The sequence below is a fragment of the Trachypithecus francoisi genome, unplaced genomic scaffold, assembly GCF_009764315.1.
Source record: "Trachypithecus francoisi isolate TF-2019V2 unplaced genomic scaffold, Tfra_2.0 Lachesis_group14, whole genome shotgun sequence".
Classification (NCBI taxonomy): domain Eukaryota; kingdom Metazoa; phylum Chordata; class Mammalia; order Primates; family Cercopithecidae; genus Trachypithecus; species Trachypithecus francoisi.
Genome location: NW_022681459.1, coordinates 59,463,309 through 59,487,079, shown reverse-complemented (window position 1 = coordinate 59,487,079; position 23,771 = coordinate 59,463,309). Strand labels below are relative to the sequence as shown.

At 54.0% G+C, this 23,771-nt stretch overlaps 1 protein-coding gene and 1 non-coding gene across 4 annotated transcripts; one reads left to right on the top strand and one right to left on the bottom strand.

Moving 5' to 3' along the window:
* Positions 1–594: 594 nt before the first annotated feature.
* Positions 595–23,765, top strand: SERHL2 (serine hydrolase like 2). Of its 3 annotated transcripts, none has more exons than XM_033233744.1 (12): positions 595–747; positions 1,668–1,817; positions 1,961–2,074; positions 2,383–2,424; positions 2,782–2,801; positions 3,235–3,309; positions 5,054–5,163; positions 6,844–6,923; positions 13,785–13,819; positions 19,653–19,735; positions 20,954–21,050; positions 22,782–23,765. In XM_033233744.1, exons 1-12 carry the CDS (start codon positions 726–728, stop codon positions 22,893–22,895), a joined length of 942 nt encoding a protein of 313 aa, XP_033089635.1. In that variant the 5' UTR covers positions 595–725; the 3' UTR covers positions 22,896–23,765. The 3 variants fall into 3 exon arrangements, with proteins under 3 accessions (XP_033089635.1, XP_033089637.1, XP_033089636.1); XM_033233745.1 differs by having other exon boundaries at positions 619–729; XM_033233746.1 differs by lacking the exon at positions 2,383–2,424.
* On the bottom strand, positions 17,143–17,248 carry LOC117096827. The gene has a single exon (XR_004442662.1). It is a non-coding gene; the product is annotated as a U6 spliceosomal RNA (small nuclear RNA).
* Positions 23,766–23,771: the final 6 nt, after the last annotated feature.

Genomic DNA, 23,771 nt, shown 5'->3' with positions numbered 1-23,771 from the left:
CTGTGTTGAAGGGGCTGGTGGAGCCACAACAGATTGAGGTGAAGATGCCGGAACTCAGGTCCCCATCCCGGGGTCAGGCTGGAGCCTGATGCCCAGGCATAAATTTGGTGTAATCAGTGAAGAGGGGGCGCCGATGGGTCCTCAAGGCAGAAGAGGAAAGAGACCAACCCACCTCACAGGGGTTCATGTCTCAATGCCTCTGTCACCCCAGGACCTTTAAAAGGGCTGTGGCTGCTCCCCAGGCCTGGTCCCGCGAGGACGTGGGGGCGGCCGTCAGAACTACCCAGGGATTGGGACCCTGCTGGCTTCCAGCCGGTGGGCGCGGACAAGGTGGTGCGAACGCGGGGCCTGGCGGGTGTGGCGGGGGCCTTCCTGGGGTGGAGCCGGCGGAGTGGAAGCAGGGCCCGCCAGGGCGCGCTGGCAGGGTGGTGAGAAGGCGGGGTCTTCTGAACGCGGACGGGGACTGTTGGAGTTGCAGGGCCTGCGTGGAGTGCAGCGGGGCGGGGCGGCCTAGGGGTGGCGCCGGCGGCCACCGGAGCGGGGCCGGCCAGGGCGCAGAGAGGGCGGGGTGAAGGCGGGGCGTGAGGCGTGGAGGCGTGGCCTGCATGGGGCGGGGCGGGGCGGGGGAGACTAGAGGCAGAGCCTGGAAGTGCGGGCGTCTCTCCGCTCCGGCGACTGAGCCAGGTGTGAGGGAGTGACGGCCGCGCATTCGCGGGAAAAGAGCGATGGGTGAGAACGCCGCACCAGGTATCCTTAGACCCCAGTGGGACTAGCAGGCCTCGAGCGAACGCCCCGCTGCCCACCCACCTGATTGGGACTGTGGAGGAGGGCGGGATGGAGCGGAGGGTTCGCCGACGGCGTCGCCCTCCTGGGTGTCGCAGCTCCTTTCTCGGCAGTCCCGGGGCGTGAGAGCGAGACCGGCCGGGAGGTAGGGGCCCCGGGACGCGGCCGCACGTGGCCTCACAGGGTTCCAGGAGACCCTGAGTTAGCCGAGCATGCGCGTGGGTGTCGGGGGCGCGCGAGTCTCCAGCCCGGCAGGGATGGCGGAGGCTGCGAGCTCTGGGGGCCGTAGTGGGTCCTGGAGTCCCACCGCCTGCCCTAAATTTCCACTCCTTCCCTGTCGCCCAGTGTGATGTTGGGCATGTACTGCAGCTCCCAGTGCCTCAGTTTCCCGCTCTGTGGAGTGAGAGTGACAGTGGTCCCACCTGCTGCATGTGTGAGGGTTTGGCACCTCTCTGGCCCTTGGGAAAGGCTAAGGAAACTGGCTGTTTATTCTGTTTACTCCTGTTTTACAGGAAAGGAAACTGAGTCTCAAGACAGTTTAGTACTTTATCCAAGGTCACCCAGCCTGCAAGTGGTAGGGTCCGGGCATGACCAGCGCATCTGCCCCAGCACATTCTAGAAGGTTCTGCCCCAGTTTAAGTGCGGTGCATGCTGTGAGGCCTGTCTTAGGTTTTTCTGGCTTAGCTTATCTTTCCGTCCTCTGGGGGTCTCCACACCCATGTCTGGCTCTCTCTCCCCGTAACCTTCTGGGGGCAACTAAAGGTCTGAGTCTCTCTGGACATGACCCCTGGCTCAAGCACAGCAGGCAGAGATAAGGGGCTCAGGGAGCACCAGCTTCATGGATGAATGACGTAAGGAATGAAAGACCCAGCTCTGTCTTTCAGGTCTGATCTCAGAGCTGAAGCTGGCTGTGCCCTGGGGCCACATCGCAGCCAAAGCCTGGGGCTCCCTGCAGGGCCCTCCAGTTCTCTGCCTGCATGGCTGGCTGGACAATGCCAACTCCTTCGACAGACTCATCCCGCTTCTCCCGCAAGGTGTGAGGCTGGGGCTGAAGGGAAGTCCAGGGGGAAAGTGGGCAAGAAGATGAGTGGGGAGGTTGCAGGGGAGTGAGGAGGGTGGGGAGACAGCTGGCATAGACACCTCTTCCTACCCTCCAACCCGCTTCTCTCTGTTTCAGATTTTTATTATGTTGCCATGGATTTCGGAGGTCATGGGCTCTCGTCCCATTACAGCCCAGGTGTCCCATATTACCAACAGACTTTTGTGAGTGAGATCCGAAGAGTTGTGGCAGGTAAGAAGCAGTGTATTTTTCAGCGCGAGGTTGCCCTGGGATAGCCCCTCTTATCATTGGAGTCGGGGTAGGATCCAGGAAGCTGCACTGGCCTGGAAGTGGGGCCTGGGCTCTGGGCCCAGGTCTGCCAGCAATTCACGGGAGATCTTAGGAAAGTTGAGTTTGCTTCCTCCTGTGGTTCCCCCAAGCTGGTCTCCTGGGTGGACACTCCAGATGCTGGGAAGGGATTTCCTGAGCCTGGGTAGTAGAAGCGAAAAGGCGGGCTGAGCCTGTGCACAGCCGGACGTTCTGGCTCCTTATGTTTCCAGCCTTGAAATGGAATCAGTTCTCCATTCTGGGCCACAGCTTTGGTGAGTACACTGACCAGCAGCCACATGGGCCTGGAGTTGGGTTGGGAGGGAAGGATAGGAGCTGCTGCCCCACCGCTTTCCCCTGCACTTATGAGATCTGCAGAGAGATGAGAGCATCAGAGATTGACCACTGTACCCTCTGACCTCAGGCAACTGCTGCAAGGGACACAGAGATGAGGGAAATGTGGTCTTTTGAGTGGTCGGGTCTGATGAAGGGGCTATCACGGCCCAGATACTGAGCCCCCAGCCACCCATATGGAGTCCCCCTCTCCCTCCACCACTGGTGGGAAGAAGCTTTAGGGTTTGCAGCTGGGGAGGGAGTGAGGGAATGTCACTCACGGCTCTTTTGTCCCCCAGGTGGCATTGTGGGCGGAATGGTGAGTAGATGGCTTTGTGTGGCCAACTGGGGGTCCGTAGGGTGGGGTAGGGAGGGGAGCACAGAGGAGGAAGGAGAAGGCACCTGGGACAAGGAAGTGCCTCCTCCTGTCACAGTAATAGTCATTATGCCAGGAAGTTGGTGTAAACGGTGGAAACTCCTCGTAGAGTTAATGTTTTCACGCCCCCATACCCTGTCCCAGAGCATCCTGGAGTCCAGCCATCACCAGGGTCTGGAGTTCAGTGCTAGGTGCAGACTTGGGGGTGGTGGGGGAAGGCACACCATAGGATAGAATATTCTCCTTTTGGCCCCTTGGTCAGCACCCACCCCCTAGCCTAAAAGATGTTTCCGGGAGCTCCAGGGTCCCCTGGGAAAGGTGGGCGTGTCCTTTCCTTCTTCCCCCTATTCATTCTCCCCTTCTGCTGTCCTCACAGTTTTCCTGTATCTTCCCTGAGATGGTGAATAAACTTATCTTGCTGGACTCGCCGCTACTTCTCCTGGAATCGAGTGTGAGAAGTGGGGCTTTCACGCGTGCTGTCATTAGGGGGACCTGGACTCCGGGCAGTGCTCTCAGCCCTGTCTCCTTTGGTGGACATTAGGGAAGCAGGAGAAGGCGGCAGAGGGTGGGAAAGGGGAGTCAGGGACGCGCTCTCCACCAGAGGACAGCTTTCTGCTGCTTATACCCCTAGGAGTGGTCAGGAGAAGGGGTGTGGGGGACCCCTTGGAAACTGGATGTGTGGCTTGGGATCTGCAGAATGCCAGGCTGATCATCCAGTGGCAGGCGGTGGAAGAGGGCAGGAGCCATGGGTGGAGGATGTTGTAGGGCACACAGCTGGGCAGGCGCACTGCACTCACACCCAGTCGAATGCCTTTGCACTGTGTACACGTTGAACCACCACACATGACAGCCCTAAAAGTGAACTGATGGAACAAGTACTGACCCCTCTGGCCACCACTACCCATAGCCAGTACTGTCCCTGCATCTGGGTCCTGGCCTGGTTGTTTACCTGCTGGGTGACCCCTGGCAAGTTACTTTGCCTCTCTGGGCCTTAGTTCCCGCACCTGTAAAAATGAGGTCGGGCTCAATGACCTGGCCAGCCCTGACATCCTGTCATTTTCTTGCCAAGGTCTCAGCCTCTCAGTTGTGACACAACTCTCGTCAGTTTCAGTTTTTTTGTCCATAGAAGGACCACAGATCGGCCAGATGCGGTGGCTCGTGCCTGTAATCCCAGCACTTTGGGAGGCCAAGGCGGGCGGATCACCTGAGGTCAGGAGTTCGAGACCAGCCTGACCAACATGGAGAAACCCCATCTCTACTGAAAATATAAGATTAGCCGGGTGTGGTGGCGCATGACTGTAATCCCAGCTACTCGGGAGGCTAAGGCAGGAGAATCACTTGAACCCGGGAGGCGGAGGTTGTGGTGAGCTGAGATCGCGCCATTGCACTCCAGCCTGGGCAACAAGAGTGAAACTCCATCTCCAAAAAAGAAAAAAACGACCACAGATGCCATAAGGGCAAGAATCATGTCCATCTCTTTGTCACCACTCCCCAAATCCTGGCACCTAGGAAGGGCTCAGTAAATGTTCCTTGCATGAGCTCAGCTAGCTCAGGGACTATTGTGAGGATCCAGTTCACAGATGGCAGACAGCAGACACTCCCTTCTTTCTGCATTTCACCCACTGAATTGACAAGCACAGCGCCCTGGGGGCTTCCTCCTGGGTGAGTCAAGAGGGGCATTTGTTCCTCTTGTCCTCCATTCTCGGGGTGGGTAGATGGGAGTTGCCCTCTCTGTAGCCCCAGGCAGTGGGCCCGAGGCTGTCCTCACAGAGCGAGCCACGCATCCTGGGGGAGCTCGGAAACCCCAAAACGGCACCCTTTCCGCCCCTCCCTTTCTGCCACTGAGAATGACGGCATTTGTTGAACCAGAAGAAATCGCCAACCCCGATGGTTCATGGCCTCTGGACCCTAATTTCATGCCTTTGCAAAGCACTTAGCAGTTGACACAGATTCCCCTTCCTCCCCATCATTCCACCTGATCTCTTCAACTGCCCCTGGCCGCAGGTAGGACCAGGCTGGCTGTGACTGAGACAAAGCAGAGACTCGTTCAGAATCGCAGGGCTGACTAGCCAGGGCTGGGTCTGTGTGCCCTTTGCCGAGAGGGGCTCAGCGAGAGCAGAGGGCAGGGCTGGGAGGGGCGGAGGCCTGGTCTGCAGCTTGGATCCCTGCCCACCCAGCCAACTGTGCCTCCTTAGGAAGTGGAGAACTTGCTGACCTACAAGCGGAGAGCCATAGAGCACGTGCTGCAGGTAGAGGCCTCCCAGGAGTCCTCGAGCGTGTTAAGCCTGAAGCAGCTGCTGCAGAGGTGAGTTCCTGGTGTGGATGGGGAGCTGTGGGGTCCATGGGAGGACACCCTGTGAGAAGTGGGGAAGCTTCTCTCTCCCTCTCACCCAACATTCCTGTTTCTCTCTGGGGTCACACTGAGCACCAGGCTTCCCAGGGTCTTCAGGGATGTTATCTCCTTTCCCTCTGCCCCTGCTCCAGCCATGCCCCTTACTTACTCCAATACCCTCCCCACACCTCAGCCCCCGCCTCTCCCCGAGCACACGCTGCTTCCACACCTTCTCTCCCCTCTGGGACTCCAGGCTGGGCTCCCTTAGCTGGAATTCTCCCCGGTGCTTGCTCACTGGCTTCCCCACTCCTGAGGGCCTCAGCTGGGAACTCTGCCCTTACACCCCCAGGCGAGTTGTCCCTCCCTGCCCTGCAGGTAACCACACTGTCCAGTAAGAGCCTACTGACTCCCCTGTTTCCCGAGGCCTGTGATCCCCGCAACCCCCGCTATGGCTGACTTGGTCATGTTTGTGCCTCCTGCATCTGGCAGTGGGCCTGGTGGATCGGAGCTCCACACATATTTGTTGTCTGAAAGAGGAGAAGCCCCCCACTGCCCCACCACACGCACGCGCGCGCACACACACCCTGCCGCTGTAAATATGCCATTGAAACACGGGACACAGTCCAGGCGCAGTGGCTCACACCTGTAATCCCAGCACACTGGGAAGCTGAGGTGGAAGATAGCTTGAGCCCAGGAGTAGAGACTAGCCTTAGCGACACAGTGAAACCCTATATCAAAAACAAAAAAAAATTAGCTGGTCACGGTGGCACACGCCTGTGGTCCCAGCTACTCGGCACCCTTAGTTGGGAGGATTGTGCAGCCCCAGGAGGTTGAGGCTGCGGAGACCCATGATCATGTCACTGCACTCCAGCCTGGGTGACAGAGTGAGACCCTGTCTCAATTAAAAAGAAGGGTCGGACACAGTGGCTCAGGCCTGTAATCCCAGCACTTTGGGAGGCCGATGCAGGTGGATCATGAAGTCAGGAGATCGAGACCATCCTGGCTAACATGGTAAAACCCTCTGTCTGCTAAAAAATACAAAAAATTAGCCGGGCATGGTGGCGGGCACCTGTAGTCCCAGCTACTCGGGAGGCTGAGGCAGAAGAATGGCGGAAACCCGGGAGGCAGAGCTTGCAGTGAGCTGAGATCCGGCCACTGCACTCCAGCCTGGGCGACAGAGCGATGCTCCGTCTCACAAAAGAAGAAGAAAAAACACAAAAAAATCACGGAACACATGCACCCTTCGTGGGTGACCTCCCTTTTCCTTCCTTTCGCTGCACTTCTTTTTTTTTCTTTGAGACCAAATCTCGCTCTGTTCCCCAAGCTGGAGTGCAGTGCCATAATCTCAGCTCACTGCAACCTCCGCTTCTTGGGTTCAAGTGATTCTCATGCCTCAGCCTCCCAAGTAGCTGGGATTATAGGCACACGCCACCACGTCCAGCTAAGTTTTATATTTTTAGTAGAGATTTTACCATGTTGACCAGGCTGGTCTCGAACTCCTGACCTCAGGTGATTCGCCCATCTCGGTCTCCCAAAGTGCTGGGATTACAGGCATGAGCCACCATCCCCGGCCCTCCTCTCCTTTTCATCTGACGTTCTCTGACCTTCTCTTTATTGGCCTCCAGGCACCCACCATTCTTCTGTCTCTCCCAGGTTACTGAAGACCAATAGCCACTTGAATGAGGAGTGCGGGGAGCTCCTTCTGCAAAGAGGAACCACGAAGGTGGCTGCAGGTAAGGGACTCCGCTGTCCAAGGCCGTTGTATATTTGTAACTATTCTTACTGAGGATGTCAAGGACTTGCCCTAGACTAGGCAGGATACTAAGCACTTTGCAAATAGCATCTCACTGAATCCCCCTCCTGCCTCACCCTCATTCCATTTACAGCAGGAGAAACTGAGGCTCAGTGTTGCCAAGTGACCCGGGCGAGGCCATACAGCTACTGCACATCCCAGAAAGCCACACTCTGGGAGAGTTTGGTCAGGTTTCTTGGACTAAATGTTGGTGAATGTTGCGGCCATGCTCTGCTGGACCTGGGGTGGGTGCCCAGCGTCAGGGGCAGGCTGTGAGGACGTCCCAGGGGCTGAGTGACTTGGGTGAGGCTTTTCACAATGGAGAGGTGGAGGTGGTGTGTCTTGGCTTCAGAGAAGCTTCTGGAACAAGCAATTTCTGCAACTTTGCTTTTTACCCAGGAATTTTTTTCTTTCGTTCGTTCTTCTTTTTGAGACAAGGTCTCACTCTGTCATCTAGGCTGGAGTGCGGTGGCACCATCGTGGCTCACTGCAGCCTCCACCTCCCGGGCTCCAGACATCGTCCCACCTCAGCCTCTAGAGTAGTTGGGACTACAGGTGTGAGCCACTGTGCCTGCCCAGGAAATCTTTTCTAAGGTGCGCTGCAGGCCCGGCTCGGTGAGGCTGCCGTGAGCAAGAATCCACTGTCCCTCTCTCAGTGGGGCCAGACCCCCAGCATCACAACTCCAGGGTCTGCCGCTCACAAATGGCACCCCCTGGAGTTGAGCAAGGAGGAGTCCGGGCAGAGGCCTAGATTGTTGGAAGAGAAGCAGATGATAAAACGGTCAACAGGCACATGAGCGGTTAGACATTCTCTGGATGTAACGAAGGAAATACACAGTGTTCTAGAAGAGACTCGTGGCAGGTCCTGCTCCAGAGGGGTGGTCCGGGAGGCAGCTCTCCCAAGGTGAGGGAACAGCTGGAGGGAGATGGTGTCGTCAGACGGAAAATGTGCTGAGTTGAGTGAAACAGCCTGGCTTCCTGACACTGCCCGCTGAGTGAACCTGGGACAGTCCTTTCCCTTTTAAACTCCCCTTGTTTGCTCAGGTGACAAGCAAGGTCTTGGGTTTTTTGTGCTCATCGGATCAGGCAAGGTGGGTATGTGCCTTCCCTTTATAAAGTGCTGAGTGATGCAGGGGTCAGAAACTCGGGCACCTGGGGGTGGGGTGGGGGCGTGTTGTGGAGTCCACCATGCCAGCTGGGAGGGAGGCTATGGGATGCGTAGGGTCTTTGAAACTGGAGTCAGCCCACCGTGGCAGGCAGCTGGGCCAGTGCTAGTCAAGTGGGAATTCAGTCTTGTGTGGCCAGAATTTCCAGTTGCTCAGCTCTGCAGTTGATCTGCTGAGTTGTGGATTTTTAGGTGTCATGAATCCAGAAATGGATATGAGGGTCTAAAGAGCGGCACCTGTGGGTTGTTTTGGTCTCAGTTGCCAGTTTGGGACCTGTTGGGTCTTTGTGATCATCTCTGAACCTTTATCTCGCTTCCCTGGAAACCCATCATAGGGAGGGGAGGTCAAGCACCCCGGGCCCAGGCTTCCTGGACATGCCTCACAGATGGCTGACCTAGGGAGCCCCAGGCACAGAAGTGAGCTAATCTGTGATGAGGCCGGGCAATCTGATTAGGTCCAGGTCACAGGAAACAGTGAATGCAGGATGCTGACCAGGAATCCCTATGTGGGTGTCGGGGGGTGAGGGAACAGGCAAGAGGGAGGGCTGAGAAGGAGGTGACCCCCGGGTCTGGGGAAGCTGGCTGGAACGTTGTGTGCGGACAAGCCCTCTACAGCAGTTATGGCCTTTTGGGACCCAGCTGCTGTAAACGAAGGAAATAACCTAAAAGAAGACAGTACCCAGACCTCAAGGTGCCTCAAGGACGATGTCAGTTCCTCCCAAATCCTTCCCTCCAGCCCCAGAGCACCTGAGAGTTCACATTCTATCCTCCCCCGTCCCCATCATCCAACCTGATCCCTCCAGAATCTGGAGCTTAAACCACCAAGACACGTTTCCCCACAGTTCCGGAGTTCAGAGTCCAAGGTCAAGGCCTTGGCAGGGCTGGTTCCTTCCGAGGGCTGTGAGGGAGAATCTGTTCCCGCCTCTCTGGCTGCTGGGAGCCTCTGGAGCCCGTTGGCTTGTCTGTGAGGTTCTCTAGATGGGTTACAGAGTGCGTCAGGAGGGGAGGGCTTGTGGAGGAGGCAGAGTCGGGAGGGCAGCGAGCATTGCTGGAGAGGCTGCAGCTCCACTTCCTCTTCTGAATAGGAGGGTCTGGGTGGGCCTCATGAGAAGGTGACTTTTGAGCAAAGCAGTGCAGGTGTGGGAGCTGCTCCCACGGACTCCAGGAGGAGAAAGGAGCTGGCAGGACAGGCCTGGAGGTGTGAGAGGGTGGTGCAGGATGGGGAGAGAGCAGAGGAGATGAGGTCTTTATCTTCTCATCTAAGTTCAAGGCCCACAATACTGGCTTTGTGGAAACCATCTTGAAGTGTTCCCATGAAGGAGGGAGGAGCCCACTCTGCCTGTGGCGCCCTAAGGACAGAGGGATAGTCTGTGTCAGTATCTGGCCCCTGGCCAATCATATTCACACATGCTTGTAATCCCCACATTTTGGGAGGCCAGGTAGGAGGATCACTTGAGGCGGGAGTTCAAGACCATCCTGGACAATATAGGGAGACCTCCCCATCTCTACAAAAAATTCAAAATTAAACGGCATCACCATGGCGGCGCACCTATGCTCCCAGCTACTTGGGAGGCTGAAGCGGGAGACTCACGTGAGCCCAGGAGTCGGAGGCCTCAGGGAACCATGATTGTGCCACTGCACTCTAGCAAGACCCTGTCTTTTTCCTGTGTTTTTTTTTGTTTCGTTTTTTGTTTTTAAAAATCAGGGTCTTGGCCTGTCACTCAGGCTGGAATGCAGTGGCATGACCTTGGCTCACTGAAGTCTTGGCCTCATGGGATCAGGCGATCCTCCTACCTCAACCTCTTGAGTGGCTGGGACCACAGGTGTGCACCACCACACCTGGCTAATTTTTGTATTTTTCATAGAGATGGGGTTTCACCATGTTGCCCAGGCTGGTCTCGAACTCCTGAACTCTAATGATCCTACTGCCTCGACCTCCCAAAGTGCTGGGATTACAGGTGTGAGCCACCGTGCCCAGCTAACCCTGTCTTAAAAACAAAACAAAAATAGCTGAGCCCTGAAGCCCCATGCTGTGGGGATGGTTCAAATCTTCATAAGCTGGGCTGCATTCAGGTTGCAGGTATGATTTGTTTAACTTGTGCAGTTTAAACAAAAACATTTGGTATGGGGGGAATTTTGAATAGATTGCCCAGATTTTATTTATTTTTTATTGTGCTCTTTTTATTTTTTGGAGGAAGGGCACAAGGGCCCTTATTTTAAATGGAAATATTTTATGTAAATATACAGATTTCTAGGCCGGGCGCAGTGGCTCATGCCTATAATCTCAGCATTTTGGGAGGCTGAGGTGGGCAAATCACCTGTGGTTGGGAGTTCGAGACCAGCCTGACCAACATGGAGAAACCCCATCCCTACTAAAAATACAAAATTAGCTGGGCTTGATGGCGCACGCCTGTAATCCCAGGTACTTGGAAGGCTGAGGCAGGAGAATTGCTTAAACCCGGGAGGTGGAGGTTGCGGTGAGCTGAGATCACACCATTGCACTCCAGCCTGGGCAACGAGAGCGAAACTTCGTCTCAAAAAAGAAAAGAAAAGATGTCTTTTGTATGGCTTCTGGAATTTGAGTCATAGTTAAAAGGTCATGCTTGACACTAATACTATTTTGGGTCTGGTACTTGCATTTAAATATTTACTACATTGGATTCTTATCTGGTGTACAGGGTGAGGTTTGAATCTGACTTCATGTTTTTCCTGATGGCTCCTCAGCTGCCTAATGCCATTTTTAGACAAGTCTGTCTTTACCCTGTTCACTTAAGGGGCTGCCCTGGTCAGACACTGAACACGCATCTGTACTTGGGTCTGTCTCTGACTGCCTATCTATGATTGTCTGTACCACACGCTTTAAGTAGAGGCCTGACAGAGGATTTTCTTTTGAGATGGAGTCTTGCTTTTGTTGTCCAAGCTGGAGTGCAATGGCATGATATCGGCTCACTGCAACCTCCGCACCCCAGGTTCGAGTAATTCTCCTGCCTCAGCCTACCAAGTAGCTGGGATTACAGGTGTCCGCCACCATGCCCGACTAATTTTTTTTTTTTTGAGGTGGAGTCTCGCTCTGTCGCCCGGACTGGAGTGCAGTGGCCAGATCTCAGCTCACTGCAAGCTCCGCCTCCCGGGTTTACGCCATTCTCCTGCCTCAGCCTCCCGAGTAGCTGGGACTACAGGCGCCCGCCACCTCGCCCGGCTAGTTTTTGTATTTTTAGTAGAGACGGGGTTTCACCGTGTTAGCCAGGATGGTCTTGATCTCCTGACCTCGTGATCCGCCCATCTCGGCCTCCCAAAGTGCTGGGATTACAGGCTTGAGCCACCGCGCCCGGCAATTTTTGTATTTTTAGTAGAGATTGGGTTTCGCCATGTTGGCCAGGCTGGTCTCAAACTCCTGACCTCAGGTGATCCACCTGCCTTGGCCACCCAAAGTACTGGGATTACAGGCGTGAGCCATCGTGCCTACCCTGAGGATTTTCATATCTGACGGGACCGTCTCCCTTCATGACTCTTTTACAGAATTTTTCTACTAGCCTTTTTTTTCTTTTCCTTTTTTGAGACAGGGTCTTGCTCTGTTGCCCAGGGTGGATTTCAGTGGCAGGATCTCGGCTCACTGCAGCCTCTGACTCCCTGGCTTAACCCTCCCACTTCAGTCTTCCCAGTAGCTGGGACTACAGGCGTGTGCCACCATGACTGGCGAATCTTTCAGCTTTTTGTGTAGAGATGGGGTCTTGCTCCATTACCCAGGCTGGTCTCAAGCGATCCTCCCACTTCGGCCTCCCAAAGTGCTGGAATTACAGGTGCCTGATCTCCTGCTATTCTTGCCTGTGTAATTTTTCCATGTGAACTTTAAAATCAGGTGGTTTAGGCCCCCCCATACAAATCTTGTTGGTATATCATATATGTATAGTTTAGTGTTTTTTTGTTTGTTTAATTTTTTGAGACAGTCTTGCTCTGTCACCCAGGCTGGAGTGTAGTGGCACCATCTCAGCTCACCACAACCTCTGCCTCCCTGGTTCAGGCCATTCTCATGCCTCAGCCTCCCGAGTAGCTGGGACTACAGGCGCCCGCCATGACACCTGGCTAATTTTTTTGTACTTTATTAGTAGAGACGGGGTTTCACCATGTTGGCCAGGCTGGTCTCAAACTCCTGGCTTCAAGTGATCCACCCGCCTAGGCCTCCCGGAATGCTGGGATTACAGGCGCAAAACACAGTGCCCAGCCTATATATGTATGTTTAAATAATAAAGTAGTCTTAGTAACAGTAACCTGTGCACCCATCACACAGCTAAAACAATGGCAAAGCACCGGTTCCTTTGAACCCTCTCCAGCCCCTCCTGGGCCCCACCCAGAGGTAAACACCTGTCTATTCATTCAGCAAGCACTTTGGGAGCCCCTCCTATGTGGCAGGCACAGTTCTTGGTCCTGAGGATACAGCTGTGAACAAGGCAGACCAAACTGTTTGTCCTCGTGGAAGCTGAACTCTAGCAGAGGAGAGAAGCAGTCAATAGGCAAAGGATGAAGTGCCTTAGAAAGTGCTATGAGGGCTGGGCGTGATGGCTCACACCTGTAATCCCAGCACTTTGGGAGGTGGACAGGTCAGCTGAGCTCAGGGGTTTGAGACCAGCCTGGCCAACATGGCAAAACCCCGTCTCTACTAAAAATACAAAATTAGCTGGGCGTGGTGGCGGGTGCCTGTAGTACCAGCCACTCTGAGATTCCAGGCAGGAGAATTACTTGAACCCGAGAGGCGGAGGTTGCAGGGAGCCGAGATCACATCACCGTACTCCAGCCTGAGCGACAGAAGGGAACTCTGTCTCAAAAAAGAGTGCAATGGAGAAAAATAAGAAGGAGTGGTGGGGAGGCCTGGCCATGCAGGTATTTGAGAAAGATTTATATGGGGGAGGGAGCGGCCCTGCCCCTTATCCATGTGGACACCTGCAGCTCTAGTCCCCGTGTGTCCTGCTGGACGGGTTCCCTACAAACACCCCTCAGTTCACGTCTCCATCCCTTCCGACCGCCGGCAGCTTCCAGCTTGCGATGACCCCCAGCGCCACAGGGGACCCTCTGTCCTTTCTGGACACTCCCATGCAGGCCGTTCTCGAGGGGACATTGCTCGGGAAGGAACTGCCGCGTGTTCAGCCTGCAGCTGAGGCCGAGTTGTTGGCCACCATCGGGATGGGGGCAGAGAACCAAGTCAGCACCCGAAGCTGAAGCTGGCACCACCCAGGCCCCGCAACTCCGCTCATGTTTCTTTTTTCATTCAATGTCTTCTCAACAAACGATGACACGATTGGTACTTACTTGCTTTTTCCTATGAATGAGTTTCTCAGAGACAAGAGCTCCACCATCTACCCGGCTGTCAGCCTAAGCTCCTGCCCTCATTTTGCACCGGCCCTTTGGGGTGGCTGGTGAGGGCCCGTGTGGGCTGACAGGTCCGTGGTCAGGCGGCCATGGTCGAGCCCTGGTCCAGCTGGACCCCAGGACAGGGAGTCCTGGGCAGCTGAGGACGTCGGGGGCAGGTGAGAGAAATGAGCCCTGGCTGGAAAGGCCTGGGGGGTTCCAGCAAAGTCACGGAGTGTCCCCTGACCCTGACGGACAGCACTGACGCCACTGTCTTTGTGCTTCTGCCTCCAGGTCTGGTTCTGAACAGAGACCAGAGGATCTCCTGGGTGAGTACCGCTGCCTCTGCGTCCCCCCTCCCACAGTTTGCCTGTTAGCATTTTTGTTGTTTTTGAAAATTACAGGCTGAGCGTGGTGACTCACGCCTGTAATCCCAGCACTTTGGGACGCCGAGGTAGGTGGATCACCTGAGGTCAGGAGTTTGAGACTAGCCTGGCCAACATGGTGAAACCCCTTCTCTACTAAAAATACAAAAACAACAACAACAACAAAATTAGCTAGGCATGGTGGCACATGCCTGTAATCCCAGCTACTCGGGCGGCTGAGGCAGGAGAATCGCTTGAATGGGAGGCAGAGGTGCAGTGAACCAAGATTGCACCACTGCCCTGCAGCCTGGGCAACAGCGAGACTCCATCTGAAAAAAAATAAATAAATAAAAAAAAAGGGCCGGGCGCGGTGGCTCAAGCCTGTAATCCCAGCACTTTGGGAGGCCGAGACGGGTGGATCACGAGGTCAGGAGATCGAGACCATCCTGGCTAACACGGTGAAACCCCGTCTCTACTAAAAAATAAAAATCTAGCCGGGCGAAGTGGCGGGCGCCTGTAGTCCCACTACTCGGGAGCTGAGGCAGGAGAATGGCGTGAACCTGGGAGGCGGAGCTTGCAGTGAGCTGAGATCCGCCACTGCACTCCAGCCCGGGAGACAGAGCGAGACTCCGTCTCAAAAAAAAAAAAAAAAAAAAGAAAAAGAAAATTACATAGATAACATAATACATAACTGTCAATGTAAGCATTTGTAAGTGTGCACTTCAGTGGCATTAAATAGAGTCAGTGGAGGTGAGGAGAGGAGATATTCTAGGCACTGGCCACTGCACAGGGAAAAGCTGAAAGTCAGCTCGGTGCATCTGTTGAGAGCGGGATTCCTGATAGAGGCTGTGAAGAGGGGAGGGGCAGGATGCCAAAGTTCTCAAAAAAACAGCGTCCCATCTGGAGGCCTGGAAGTGTGTCACTGGAGCACTTGTATTAATAGAAACTTGGCCATCTCGCCACTGAGGGGCTGTTGACCTTGGGCAAGGTGCTTACCCTCTCTGAGCCTTGGTTGTCTCATGGCAGAAAGAAAGTGCTTTCATTCATTCAGGGGTTTTGAGCAGCTTGGCGAGGGGAGCCACGCCCTGGGCCTGCCTTGAAGGTTGTTGTTGAGACTAGGTGAGGTCATGTGTGTTGAGTGGCCTCGCACACTGCTGTCGCTTCAGGTGCTCAGCCTGTGCTATTTGTGATGTTCAAGAACGATAGAACACGGGACACGTGTCAGACACTGTCATTAGAGGTGGGGACGCTCTAACTGCAGAGAGACTGCTGAGAGCTGCTCCCCAGGCCCAGGCCAAGAGATGAGGCTTGGACCAGGGTGTCAGCCAATGGTCTGGGAATGTTAATGTGTTTGTCTTTGATCCGTGTGGGATTTGTTCTTGAGCATGGTGTGAGGTAGTGATTCGTTTTTCTTTTTTTCATGTTTTAAAAGTTCTATTTTTCTTTAATTTTATTATTATTATTATTACTGATACAGTGTCTTGCTCTTGTTGCCCAGGCTGGAGAGCAGTGGCACGATCTCAGCTCACTGCAACCTTCGCCTCCCAGGTTCAAGCAGTTCTCCTCCCTTAGCCCCCAAGTAGCTAGGATTACAGGCACCACCACACACCCGGCTAATTTTTTTTTTTTTTTTTTTTTTTTGAGGCGGAGTCTCGCTCTGTCGCCCAGGCTGGAGTGCAGTGGCCAGATCTCAGCTCACTGCAAGCTCCGCCTCCCGAGTTTACGCCATTCTCCTGCCTCAGCCTCCGAGTAGCTGGGACTACAGGCGCCCGCCACCTCACCCGGCTAGTTTTTGTATTTTTAGTAGAGATGGGGTTTCACGTGTTAGTCAGGATGGTCTCGATGTCCTGACCTCGTGATCCGCCATCTCGGCCTCCCAAAGTGCTGGGATTACAGGCTTGAGCCACGCGCCCGGCTCGGCTAATTTTTGTATTTTTTGTAGAGATGGGGTTTCACCATGTTGGCCAGTCTGGTCTCGAACTCTTGACCTCAGGTGATCCACCTGCCTCGACCTCCCAAAGTGCTCAGATTATAGGCGTGAGCCACCATGTTCAGTCTATTTATTTTAATTTTAAAGACAGGCTCTCCCTCTGTCACACAGACTGGAGTGCCATGGCTCAGTCATGGCTCACGCAGCCTCAAACTGCTGGCCTCAAGTGATCTTCCCACCTCAGCCTCCTGAGTAGCTAGGACTACAGGTGTGCACTATCACACACAGCTAAGTTTTTCACTTTTGTAGAGACAGGGTCTTGCCACATTGCCCAGGCTAGTCTTGAATGCCTGGGCTCAAGCTATCCACCTGCCTCAGTTTCCAAAGTTTATAGGGATTACAGGTGTGAGCCATTGCACTCAGCCATTGTAATTGTTTTTCTAGATGAACAGCTAGTTACTCCAATACCCGCTGCTGGGTGGTCCCCCCTACCCACCAATACTCAGTCCCTGGTGGCCTGTCCCGTGTGTGTGCTGACCTTCGTGGTGGGAGTTTATTGCCAGATCCTAGTCAGTCTGGCTTCTGGAGATGCCCCTTCCCTGTCCTTAGGGACCATGGTTTATGTGACCTGTTCTGTAGTGAGAGCCGTGGTCACCCATAACGCTGGAAGGAGAGGCTTCTCAGGGATGGAAAGATTTCGTTAGGACATAAACTAAGTTGCAGAACATACACATTCCAAGATGGAGCTGGCCCAAAAGCCTCTTTTTTTTTTTACTTTTTAAATTTCTGGCCAGGTGCAGTGGCTCACACCTGTAATCCCAGCACCGTGGGATGCTAAGACGGGCAGATGACTTGAGGCCAGGAGTTTAAGACCAGCCTGGCCAATGTGGTGAAACGTCTCTACCAAAAAATAAAAAAATTAGCCGGGCGTGGTGACACACATCTGTAGTCCCAGCTATTCGGGAGGCTGAGGCAGGAGAATCGCTTTAACCAGGGAGGTGGAGATTGCAGTGAGCCGAGATCGTACCAGTGCACTCCAGCCTGGGCGACAGAGTAAGACCTTGCCTCAAAACAAAACAAAAAACAAAATCTTTTTCATAATTTTTTTTCTTTTTTTTGACACAGAGTCTCACTCTGTCACCCGGGCTGCAGTGCAGTGGTGCGATCTCAACTCACTGCAACCTCCACCTCCCGGGATCAAGCGATTGTCCTGCCTCAGCCTCCAGAGTAGCTAAGACTACAGGCGCCCTCTACCATGCTGGGCTAATTTTTTGTATTTTTGGTCGAGACGGGGTTTCACCATGTTGGGCAGCTGGTTTTGAACTCCTGACCTCAGGTGATCTGAATTTTTTTTTTGGAAAGGAACATTTCACAAATTTTCGTATCATGCTTGTACAGGGGCCTCACTAATCTTCTCTGTATTTTTCCAATTTGGCAGTCTATGTGCTGCTGAAGCAAAGCACCCACATTCTATTTGTTTATTTATTTAGAGACCAAGTCTTACTCTGTCATCCAGCCTGGGGTGCCATGGCCCAAATTTGGGTCATTGCAACTTCTGCCTCCCGGGTTCAAGCAATTTTCCTGCCTCAGCCTCCTGAGTAGCTGGGATGACAGGTCCCGGACACCATGCCCTGCTACATTTTTGTAATTTTAGTAGAGATGTGGTTTCACTCTGTTTGCCAGGCTGGTCTCGAACTTCTGGCCTCAGGTGATCCACCTGCCTCAGCCTCCCAAAGTGCTGGGACTACAGGCATGAGCCACTGTGCCCAGCCTAATTGTTGTGTTTTTAGTAGAGACGGGGTTAAGTTTACCTGTTCACCTTGTGTCCAGGAAGCCCCTCCTGTGTGCAGGCCTGAAAGGCTTGGTCACACCCCACTGTGAGATGTGGCAGCTGCCATATGAGAGCACGCAGGCCTTGAGGACAGTATGGGAACCCCTGTTTCAGGAAAGGCACCTCAGGTCATTTTAGTCTAAGTAGTAGAAAATAGCTGGAGGGCCAGGGTGGAACCAAGGCAGTGCGTTTTCTCAGGTATGTGTGTGTGTGTCTGTGTGTTCACAGCCATAGCAATTTTATATTTACGATGGTGGAGGTGGAGGAGTGTCAGCTGTCACTTAGTGGAGCTGGTCCTTGCAGGAGCTTCCCGGAATTAATCCACTCAGAATGCCCTGCTTGCTGCTGTGTGCTGAGAACTAGGGATAGAAAAAATGCTGAGAGCTCCTGCCCTTAGAGTCCTCAAATCAGAGCAGCACAGTCCGAAGGAAGCAGAGTGTGAGCCTCATGGAACTTAAAATTTGTCTAGCAGCTATATTAAAACACGCCCAAGGCTGGGCGCAGTGGCTCACACCTCTAATCCCAGCACTTTGGGAGGCCAAGGCAGGCAGATCACCTGAGGTCAGGAGTTCAAGGCCAGCCTGACCAATATGGTGAAACCCTGTCTCTACTAAAAATACAAAATTAGCCGGGCATGGTGGCGGGCGCCTGTAATCCCAGCTACTCAGGAGGCTGAGGCAGGAGAATCGCTTGAACCTGGGAGGTGGAGGTTGCGGTGAGCTGAGATCACGCCATTGCACTCCTGCCTGGGTAACAAGAGTAAAACTGTCTCAAAAATAAATAGGCCGGGCGCGGTGGCTCAAGCCTGTAATTCCAGCACTTTGGGAGGCCGAGACGGGCGGATCACGAGGTCAGGAGATCGAGACCATCCTGGCTAACACGGTGAAACCCCGTCTCTACGAAAAAAAAAAAATACAAAAAACTAGCCGGGCGAGGTGGCGGGCGCCTGTAGTCCCAGCTACTCGGGAGACTGAGGCAGGAGAATGGCGTAAAGCCAGGAGGCGGAGCTTGCAGTGAGCTGAGATCCGGCCACTGCACTCCAGCCTGGGCGACAGAGCTAGACTCCGTCTCAAAATAAAAATAAATAAATAAATAAATAAATAAGCTCTATCAATCAATTGTTCTCTTTTTTTTTTTTTTTTTTTTTTTGAGACAGAGTCTCGCTCTGTCGCCGGGCTGGAGTGCAATGTCCAGATCTCAGCTCACTGCAAGCTCTGCCTCCTGGGCTTTACGCCATTCTCCTGCCTCAGCTTCCCGAGTAGCTGGGACTACAGGCGCCCGCCACCTCGCCCGGCTAGTTTTTTGTATTCTTTAGTAGAGATGGGGTTTCACCGTGTTAGCCAGGATGGTCTCGATCTCCTGACCTTCTGATTCGCCCGTCTCGGCCTCCCAAAGTGCTGGGATTACAGGCTTGAGCCACTGCGCCCGGCCTGTTCTCATATTTTTATTTAACATCCACGATGTGATTTCAGATGTAATCAACATAAAGCTTGATTGCATTATTTTGCATGCTAAGTTTTTCAGATCCAGCTTAGTGTCACACCTACAGCACATCTCACTGGAGCTGGCCGCACCCCCACCATCCAGACGTGAAACTGTCACAAGACAGGGCAGGTAGGTTGTGGAGGAGGCTAGCAAGGGCCATGATGGAGTGCCCATATCCTGCACTGTGGTCCCAGCAAGTTTCTTCCTGCTGGCAAGAAGCCTGTCCCACGCTGGCAGGGGACAGCATGAGGTGCAGCCTACGGACTGGGAAAGGGGTGTGGAAGGGCCACACCTCAGTCCTAAAATCCAGGCCCAGAAGTGGCCCAAGTCACTTCTCTGACTTTAATCACACAGCCATACCCGGTGGCAAAGGAGTATGGGAAATGGAATCAGGCTGGGGTAGCCAGGAGCCCAGGAAGAGGGGAGAACAGACTTGGAGAGGGCAGGAGTCTCTGGCCACCAGGGGCTAAAGAGCCTTCAATGAGGTGGTGATGTGGTGGGGTCTTGGGCTCAGACCCAGGGTGGAATTCACCATGCTTTTGTCTCTGCAGCCTGAGAACAGTGTTGACTTAGTCAGCAGGGAGCTGTATGCGCATTCCATCAGGAAGCTGCAGGCCCATGTCCTGTTTATCAAGTGAGTCTGGACCAAGTGCCCTTCAGTCACCCCCAAAAGACACATGGGCAACAGGAATCTCCGGGAGGGAGCCCTGGCATGAGGCTCTAAGTTCTCTGTGTTGCCCACACCGCTGAGGCTCAAGATCTTTTTCGGGAAGCCCCCCTGGCAGCAGGGTCGTGGAAGGAGGAAGGTCAGAGGAGGGGAGGGCTCAGGCAGCAGGGGATGGGCCAGGGCCGTCCCATGCCTTTCCATAGGTGTCAGCGGGGGGCATGCCCAGGAAAGGCTCCATGACCAGTGAGCACAATCTTGGCTCACTACAACCTCAGCCTCCCGGATTCAGGCGATTCTCCTGCCTCAGCCTCCCGAGTAGCTGGGACTACAGGTGCCCGCCACCACGCCTGACTGACTTTTGTATTTTTAGTAGAGATGAGGTTTCACCATGTTGGCCAGGCTGATCTCCATCCCCTGACCCCATAATCCACCCGCCTTAGCCTCCCAAAGTGCTGGGATTACAGGCATGAGCCACCGTGCCTGGCCCACCATAGACAATTTTTAAGCCATAAAAAGAAACGAAGCACTGAGATGGGCTCCAGCGTGGATGAACCTTCACGCTAAGTGGACGAAGTCAGACCCAACCATCTACGTGTTGTATGACTGCACTCACGCTCAAGTCCAAATAGGGTACACTGCAGAGACAAAGCCAGTTCATGGTTGCTCAGGACTGGAAGCCTGTTGCGGGTGTGTGTGTGTGTGTGTGTGTGTGTGTGTGTGTGCGCGCGCGCGCGCAGAGGTTCGGGACTTCAGTGGGGGTGATGAAAATGTTCTGTAATTGTGACGATGGTCTCACAACTCAACGCATTAAAAACCACGGGATTGTAGACTTTCAATGGGAGGATTGTAAGATGTAAATTCTCTCAGAGCAAGTGTGGACTCCAGAGCCTGTTCAGATCCCAGCTCTGCTATTCAGGGCTGTGCCTGTGGACAAGTACTGAACTCCCTGCGCCCCAGCAGGGCTGTATCTTAAGCACTTGCTTGCGCCTGGCTTGTGCCAGCTGAGTGTGAGCTGAGATTAACTGAACCTCAAATCCAACCCAGGGTCAAGGGACCCAGCTGTGGGAGGTGGGGTAGCCCAGGCTTTGGTTTCTCCTCAGAGGCCTGAACCCAGGGCAGGAGGAGGGCAGTGCTGGGAGGCAGTTCTAAGATGAACCCCAACAACCCCAACTCCTCACTTTCCAGAGCAGTCCACGGATATTTTGATGTGAGAAGAGAGAGTTACTCTGACAAGGAGTCCCTGTCGTTCATGATACACACGCTGAAGTCCACCCTCAAAGAGGTAAGGCGGGGCTCAGGCACCTGGTGTCCGGCCACTGTCACCCACTCTGGTCCCACCTCACCCATCTCTTCTCATGCACTGGGAAGACCCCTGGTCTGGCCCCAGGCCCAACAAGTGACCGCCAGGATCTCTCAGGCCTCACGTTCCACTGTGGTCAGTCCCTAGAGGCCTGGGGACACACGTCGTCAGAATTCAGGAAACAGAGACCTTTGGTGGGGAGAGTCTTTTATCGTCCTGGAGTACCCACCCTCCTTCCTGGGCCAGGCACAATTAGGTGACCCAACTGCCAGAGACAGGCCCACAGTTTTTTTTTTTTTGAGACAGAGTCTCACTCTCTCACCCAGGCTGGAGTGCAGTGGCCGGATCTCAGCTCACTGCAAGCTCCACCTCCCGGGTTTACGCCATTCTCCTCCGTCAGCCTCCCGAGTAGGTGGGACTACAGGCGCCCGCCACCTCGCCCAGCTAGGTTTTTTTTGTATTTTTTAGTAGAGACGGGGTTTCACCGTGTTAGCCAGGATGGTCTCGATCTCCTGACCTCGTGATCCGCCCGTCTCCGCCTCCCAAAGTGCTGGGATTACAGGCTTGAGCCACCGCGCCCGGCTCCCACAGTTTTTATTTTATTTTTTGAGACAGGGTCTCATTCTGTTGCTCAGGCTGCAGTGCCATGGCTCAATAATAGCTCACTGCAGCCTCAAACTCCAGGGCTCAAGTGATCCTCCCACCTCGGCCTCCTGAGTAGCTGGGACTACAGGTGCACACCATCATGCCCACCTAATAGTCCCACTTTTTTTTTTTTTTTTCTTGAGATGGAGTCTCACTCTGTTGCCCAGGCTAGAGTGCAGTGGCAAGATCTCGGCTCACTGTAACCTACACCTCCCGGGTTCAAGAGACTCTCATGCCTCAGCCTCCTGAGTAGCTGGGATTACAGGCATCTGCCACCATGCCCAGCTAATTTTTATATTTTTAAGAGACGGGATTTCACCATGTTGGCCAGGCTGGTCTCAAACTCCTGACCTCAGGCGATCTGTCCGACTTGGCCTCCTGAAGTGCTGCTTTTGCAGACAGGAGCCACCGCACCCAGCCTAGTCTCACATTTTATAGGCTCCCAAACCACAGCAGAACACCTGGCTGCCTCATCCCTCCGCACCCATCGTGCCAGTGGGTGTGCTGGCTGTAGGTGGGGGTGGCTGTGCCCGGGTTCCTGGGAGCACCTGGTGATTCACGGTCACCTACCCACAAACACCTGACTCTGGGGCCTCTGCAGGTTTCCTGGTGTCACAAAGGGAAGAAGCGCACCTGTGGCTGGCCGATCGCCTGGTCAGAGCCAAGGCAGGCAGGGCCCTCCCGTCTGGCTTCTTGAAGGCAGGCACACAAGTCCACAGGCTGCTCAGGTCCTCATCTCATTATCTGTTCTCAAGGGGACCTCCTCTAATACAATCACAGCCAACCTGGCCTTAGCCCCGCCCTGTCTTCCCGTCCCCCTCCCTCCCCGCCGCCATGCAACTTCACAACTCAGCTGGGAGGCCTCCAAGTCGCCAGGGCTTACACACCTCCTGGGGTGCTATGGACTGACCCAGCTCCAAGAAGTTGAGTGTGTGGGAAACTCACCATGGGAGGTGCTCCTGCCCTGCAGGGAGCCAGAAGGCTGTGGGAGGGCCCTGATCCCAGTGCCTATGGAGCTCCCTAGGCTCCTCTGGACACACCTCACCACACACCCTCTCTCTCCTCCAGCGGTTCCAGTTTGTAGAAATTCCAGGCAATCACTATGTCCACATGAGCGAACCCCAGCAAGTGGCCAGTATCATCAGCTCCTTCTTACAGCGCAAACACACGCTCACAGCCTAGCTGTAGCTCTGGGCCTGGAACTATGAAGACCTCGTGCTGCCAGACTCAACACTGGGAATGTGAGTTCTTGAGCCCCGCAGCAAGGCCAGGCCTGTGAGGAAAAGAGATCAGACTGTTACTGTGTCTATGTAGAAAGAAGTAGACATAAGAGACTGCATCTTGTCTGTACTAAGAGAAAGTCTTCTGCCTTGAGCTGCTGTTAATCTGTAACCCTAGCCCCAACCCTGTGCTTGCAGAGACATGTGATGTGTTGACTCAAGGTTTAATGGATTTAGGGCTATGCAGAATGTGCTTTGTTAAAAAAAAGAGCTTGAAGGCAGTATGCTTGTTAAAAGTCACCACCATTCTCTAATCTCAAGTATCCAGGGACACAATACACTCCAGAAGGTGCAGGACCTCTGCCTAGGAAAGCCAGGTACTGTCCAAGGTTTCTCCCCATGTGCTAGCTTGAGAGATGGCCTCCTGGGAAGGGAAAGACCTGCCCCTCCCCCAGTCCCACACCCCCGTCAAGGGTCTGTGCTGAGGAGGATTAGTAAAAGAGGAAGGCCTCTTTGCAGTTAAGAGAAAGGCAGCTGTCTCCTGCTCATCCCTGGGAATAGAATGTCTCCGTGTAAAACCCAATTGTATGGTCCATTTACTGAGATAGGAGGAAACCACCTTACAGCTGGAAGTGAGAAATGCTGGTTGCAATACTGTTCTTTAATGCATGCCTATATGTTTGTATACGTGCACATCAAAGCACAGCACCTTTCCTTAAACTTATGACACAGAGACCTCTGTTCACATGTTTTCGTACTGACGCTCCCCCCACTATTACCTTAGGGGCAATGGTAAAGATAATGATCAATAAATACTGAGGGAACTAAGAGAGCTGTG